The 6,459-nt window shown below is 34.7% G+C and overlaps 1 protein-coding gene across 1 annotated transcript; it reads right to left on the minus strand.

Annotated features, from left to right (window-relative positions):
* Positions 1-277: 277 nt before the first annotated feature.
* LOC136067799 (organelle RRM domain-containing protein 1, chloroplastic-like) lies at positions 278-5,612 on the minus strand. The gene is made up of 7 exons (XM_065774087.1): positions 5,517-5,612; positions 5,279-5,376; positions 5,129-5,194; positions 1,451-1,552; positions 1,038-1,106; positions 849-955; positions 278-684 (listed from the first exon to the last, which is right to left on the minus strand). Exons 1-7 carry the CDS (start codon positions 5,597-5,599, stop codon positions 607-609), a joined length of 603 nt encoding a protein of 200 aa, XP_065630159.1. The 5' UTR covers positions 5,600-5,612; the 3' UTR covers positions 278-606.
* Positions 5,613-6,459: the final 847 nt, after the last annotated feature.

Below are 6,459 nucleotides of genomic sequence, written 5' to 3' on the forward strand. Positions count from 1 at the left end.
GAGTTAGTATATAACATTTTTAATATTAATTTAACAAAAATTGATCAAACGAATGTAAAAAAGGAAGTGTTTTTTCCCTTCAAATTTGGGGTAGAGTGTCATCTCCCCAAACTCAAGGAAATGGAGTAAAATTACCCTTATTTTTAATTATGTATGTTTCGAAATATTTTTTCCCTTCAATTTTGGGGTGGAATGTCATCTCTCCAAACTTCAATTTCGCAGGATTAAAAAAATATTTACTTCAATGCTTTTAGTAAAATTCAAGACTAGTGTATTGCTTGTCTTCGAGTAAAGAGCATTTCATTTCCCCTTCTAAGAGCATGCAACATAATAGAATTTCAGACTACAAGTTTCTGCCTATATATATATATATATGAGAGAGTCTCCATAATATATTAATGACTAAAAAATTCAATGTGAACGACTAGTGCTTCACTTGAAGATCTGGAGCTGATAAAGGCTCTTGCCTCTTGCCTCTTGCAGGTACTCATCGAACAAAATTTAGGTGGCAGTATGAGAATAGTCCAACACCTTGAGAGCAGTAGCCTGAATATCTTGCTTGACCTTGAAGACAGTGGATCAGGAATCGTTCTCTTGTCAAAATTCCTATCTGGGGCGACCCCTGCTGTATCTTGGTGGATTAGTCTTGGCAACATCAACAACTATCATCCAGCCATTAATAATCTGCAAGAACCAGGAACAAAATAGAGAGATTACCCTTTCTCTTACTCCAGTGTTATATTTGTTTTATCTACAATTATGAATCAAAGCTTAAGGAAAACAAACCTGCGCTTGAACATTAAGCACAAGAAAAATACAAGGAAGATTCTTAATGGAAGAAAACTTACCTTGCCATTCATCTCTTTGAGTGCTGCACTAGCAGCCTCCTCTGTAGTGTACTCTATAAATGCATAACCTTTGGACCTTTTGGAAATTTTGTCCATTATAATTTTAACTGTTGAGGAAGCAGTGCATCAGCACTGGTATACCCTTACTAATGAAACATGTCATTTATGAGCATGGAAATGCAAACATACCTTCAACAAGCTCACCAAAGCCTTCAAATGCAGCACGTAAGGTTTTCTCAGATGTGTAAAATGACAGCCCTGTTTTTAAATCAAGATTGCAAATCACTGTCATTTGTGAATAAAAAAAGAGGGAGAAATAAAGTTGCTGGACTGGAGAACTTTTGGATTTCAGAATGGAAACTACAAGGAATACTTTATGATCTCATAAGAGGAAGCCATGGCATGGTCCAGGGAATCTCCAAAGACTAAATTGAACCAAATGTTAATCAGGTAAAACTCAAAAAAGCATAATTAGACAACCATTATAGTAAAACAAGCATGCACATTTCATAAATAAGAATCTTGAATTATTTCATAAAAGTGGTCTTCGAAAATATGAAATTTACAAGCAAAGAATTCAAACTCAGAGTCTTGCAACATACCTGTAACGAATAGTTTCTTTGTTTTTATAGGGGTTGTTTGACTTGCTTCTGAAGGATCTGGCAGATCTGTGGAACTCTGTAGATTACTCTGTAGATTATTACCTGAAAATACAGCTTGTTTACTCTACAATGGAAAGAATTGTTGCAATGGTAAACTAAAGATATAATCTGAATGACATTGAAATGATTCATTGGGAATTGGCCTCTTATTAAGAACAAATCAAAATTAATAATTTCAATAGTTTATTCTAACCCCATATAACAACAATAGTAATCTAGTTATTAAATCATCATTTGCATATTTTCCACTGAGAAACAATTTAAGAGTAAGCCTTATCCAAAAAAAAAAAAATTTGAAGAGTAAGACTTATTAAAAAAAAACTTGTAGAGTAATGACATATTCCACTTCACATTAGAAGATTTTCTCTCCATAATAATAAAACATGCTTAAGCTAACTAACAGAAGCGTGATGAAAACATAAATAAACAAGTACTCTAGCACTTGGTAAACATGGCATCAATCAGTTGCTCTATTGAGGAAGGTTTCAGAATTCACTCTAATAGTTAACAGATAATGTCTATTCTGCAAGCAGTCAAGTTCTATCAAATACTCGACCAATCCTCTAACCAGCTGTTTACACTAGGTGATAACATGTCATTAAAATCCTAAACTGAAAAAGTTAATGGTTTCTGTAGGACTAGGTCCTTAACAAAAAATATAACCTAATGTGCTTGGTATGTTCACCTCACTGGTGAATGTATTAGAACAGGTGAAAACACTGTGATATGAGCCAGGCAGCAACCAATGTCACAAGGTTGGTTGCAATTTTTGCATGTTTGGTACCGAAATAGATTAGATAGATTAAATTTATTTTACCAAATTTTTCTGTGGTTTTATCAAATAATAATGAAGAGTAGTTCCCTGGACTTGGGAGATAAAGTAGAAAATAGATTGGTTATCATTCCTATTAGTCTTTTCAATGAGGTAGGAGAGGTGTTGGCTATTTATGTAGGTTTTGTATTCGATAAAGGAATCTCAGAATAATTCTGACTCAAATGTCTTCCCACCCCTCCCTCTTAATTTAGGAGGCTGGCCAGCCTCAAAGTAGATTGTTTTGCCTACTGTTCTTATAGCACTTGATAGAACCAGAGTCCATCACAATGTATGAGGTTTTTTTAAGAAATTCCAAAATGTTCAAAATTTGTAAAAATGATGTTTGACAGGTTATACTATAAAATTTCTTAATTATGTAATGAAAAATATTATATTAAATGGGACTGCTTAGAGTGTAATATCACCTAAATACCTACCCTCAAGCATTGTCCACCGATAAAGATCAGTATATTATCACAAAGCACAAAATACAGGCTTTCAATAAATTATATATTTTTGCTTTATTGGGGTGGCTGATGCCAGTCACTCCCTCATACAGACCTTAACTAGCACCAAATATGCCTCGCATTAACCATTGAAGATTTCTGTCTCACACAACCAAATCATCTTAACAGTCTCACTTACATCATCTGATCATCATTAACCAAGTTGGACTAGCCAGTAACCCATCTTGGCTAAGGCATGTTTCAGAGCAATTGGATTAAGAATTAAAAAAAAAAAAACTATTGTTAATTATTATGCTATTTAAAGAGAGTGTTAGAATTATGGCTAAGTGATTAAATTAACAATTTCCTAATAGTTTAAGCTTTTGGGAGAATCGGTAATTTAACAAAGAGGTTGGGCCTTAGTGCGATAGCAAGTGCCTTCCATCCAAAGTGACAAGTTGCAGATTTGAGTCTAGGAATCAGGCATTCCAAAATAAAATTGGGTGTAAGGCACTAAGGTTGCCTACCAATCACCTATCCTAGACCCCACAAAAGTAGGAGTTTTGTGCACTAGATACAACAATTTTATTATGTTATTGTAATATCTTCACCAATTCCAGCATTGCATACCTCCTCCTCATTTGCTTGAGTAACCAGCAGCAGAGTTTCTTAAAACTTCATGGTCGTACCCAGTGCACAAAGCTCCCACTTTTGCAAAGTCTAGGAGAGGCTGCACAAAGCTCCCACTGTTGCGTAGTCTAGGAGAGGTCATGGTAGGTAGGCAGCCTTACCCCCTTTTTCTTAAAACTTCATGCATGTTGTAAAATATATGCCAAAACCACCTTTTATACATGAACTTCAATTTAAAGATGAGCCTTAATCAATACACAAGAACCAGACCTGAAGCCATTTTCTGACATAAACTAGTTGTTATCAAAGTTAATAGCGAGTATTAGAGAAATGCACCACCAAATATGTCACTATAACGTTAAACATCATGTTTTGGGGTCTATGGAATATAATTTCTTTTCCCATGGCTTTCCAAAATAATTTTCCAAGAACAAGGAGTAAGCAATTTACTTTCCTCAGTAGCATTTGAATCTTCTAACCCATTTAAAGTTATCACCTGCACCTAAACTCCAACTAGTTGGATGAATTGCATTTAAGAATATAATAAGTTGGACCCTACCTTTCTCAATCTCACCCCTCACATAGATACATTGGGAATCTCTCTTTCTCAATGCATCTGATTCTTTCCTCCTTGCTCAAGACTTCTAGCAACTTTGCATGACAGTTTTTGTGACGAGATTGGCTATACTTACCTCTTTCTTACCCCAGCATCAGATACCTTCCTAATCTGCTCATTTTGTAAACCTTCTGCAAGCCATATGGTTAAAGTTTCATGGGTATACTTCTGATGGCTATAGTTAATACTTCATATATTGTACAATTCTACTAACTACTACATGTCTCAGTATAAGTGACATAATACTTCCCTTTGAATGACCAATTCCATCAGCAACATTCTCATTGAGCTTGACAATAAAATATGATCAGGAATTACTTCCTTGAGCTTTCCCTTGTGCTAAAGCTCACTTAGCAACCTTCACAGTCAGTATGAAACTCTGTCCAGTTTTATAAGTCATTAATTGACATTGTGTGCTTTCTGTTGCAAAGGCATGCTCTGCCACAAAATCTAGAATCACAACTGCTATACACTACAAAGTGTTCCCAAGCCCAATGCATGATTCTAACCAAGGAAAAGACTCATCTCTGCCACAAAGAATTGCAGCCACTATAAAGCCTATTTTTCTACTCAATACAAAGTCTTCCACTTTCAAGGAAAAGACACATGGCTGCTACTGGACTATACAACTTTCCTTTAGCTGCTTCAAAGACTGGCTATCTACAATGACATAGAATTTACCCCTCCACTAAAATCCAGCTCAAATTAATAAAACATCTAAAGTTAATTGCTTTATTTACATAAGTAAATTACTTGAGAGATCATCTCATACAGTGAAATCACATAAACATTTTGGTTGATTAAGGATTAGAATCCCTAAAACATGTATTTGTTATGACACTGACACAAATATACTAGCATAAGTTACATGGTGCTTCTGCTATATACTTTCTTGACACAGAGGCCTTTCAAATAGAAATTATTAAAAGAAGAAAAGAAAAGAAAGAAACAGTCAAAGTTAATACTTTGCAATATATCTCTGAGATCAAGATATCACTGAATACAATGCTTGAAGAGAAGCGAAGTTGCAAGGTAGAAAAGATGTGGAGCATGTTATATCTGATCAAACATTAAAAAAACACACAAAAATATTATCTGAAAAACGTACAAACCTCCATAATTCTTATTCTCTGACTCAAAATTCTTATCTAGCTGAACAGATAATACACCTGGTACACCTACACCATATGGAAGCATTTGTCTTCAAGCTGCAAAATACATATCACAACCGTGGCAAAGAGAAACCAAATGCACATACTAACCAGCTAGTTCCCGTGCACATTCATCGTCAAGTTCACAACAGAACCCAAAGTTGGACTGCCAAGAAACATGATAAATACACATTTGTGCGTCTTTCTCACTACAAAAAGTATTATTCCACTTTCAGGGTGAAGAGAAACAAAGCAATCAAAGGAAGAATATTGCATTGATGCACTGTTAGAGACGTTACAATAAAATGGAACAGAAACATAATAACAAGCTCAAATGTTATTTACTTACTTCCCCAAAACCTTGGTCAGTATTTGAGCATAATAATCAACCATTTGAGCCTTTGTAACAACTCCAATCCCCGGTTTGTCCATTCGAACAAGCCAGTGTTTGTACTCCCCACGGGAAACAACAGATTACTTCCAATTTGTGAGCTTGACAGATAACTGGATTGAATTCAAAAACAAAAGCTAGTCTTTTAAGGAACTTAAAAAAAAAAAAAAATTTAATTTTTTTTTGAAGCATCTCTTAAAAATTATTATGATTACACATTGATTATGCGAATTAGATTTACTATACATGACAATTTTTCTCCAAGTTGTGACATAGGAAAAAATGGAGAATTTATGTGCTTATGATGGGTATCATAGGTTTAGGATTAAAAGAATTTGTGGATCTAGGTTTAGAATTGTTGAAGAAAGGGTTATGGGGTTGTGTTTAGAATTAAAAATGGTTTGATGTGTTATTTGATGTAAGAAAGTATGGAGGGTTTATGGGCTTTGAAAGGTAAAAGTTTAGGGCTTTATTTTTTGGGTTTGAGGACGAAAAGGAAAAGAAGACTATACTCATTGTACAAAGCTCCCACTTTTGTGGGGTCTGGTAGAGGTCATGGTAGGTGGCCTTACCTCTAATTTATTGAAGAGACTGATTCTCGTCTTGAACTTGTGACCACTTCTTTGTTTTTTTTTGGTGAAAGTAGTTGCCATTGTTGCAAGGCTTGACCTCTTTAAGGAAGTAGTAAAATAGATAATTTTATGGTGATTAAGGACTCTACCAAAAATACTATATGAAAGAAAAGCTAATTAGAGGAAAGGAGAAAGAACACTTGAAGGCCAACATGCTTTGATTCTTAAAATTATTTGTTGAGCAACTTCATTTACAATTTGTGTACATTGAACGCAAGTATATAGTAAGGCTCTTTATGGTAGTAGAGTCCTATTTTGCAAGGCTCTTT

This window comes from Quercus suber, unplaced genomic scaffold, assembly GCF_002906115.3.
Source record: "Quercus suber isolate HL8 unplaced genomic scaffold, Cork oak 2.0 scaffold_85, whole genome shotgun sequence".
NCBI classification, from domain to species: Eukaryota; Viridiplantae; Streptophyta; class Magnoliopsida; order Fagales; family Fagaceae; genus Quercus; species Quercus suber.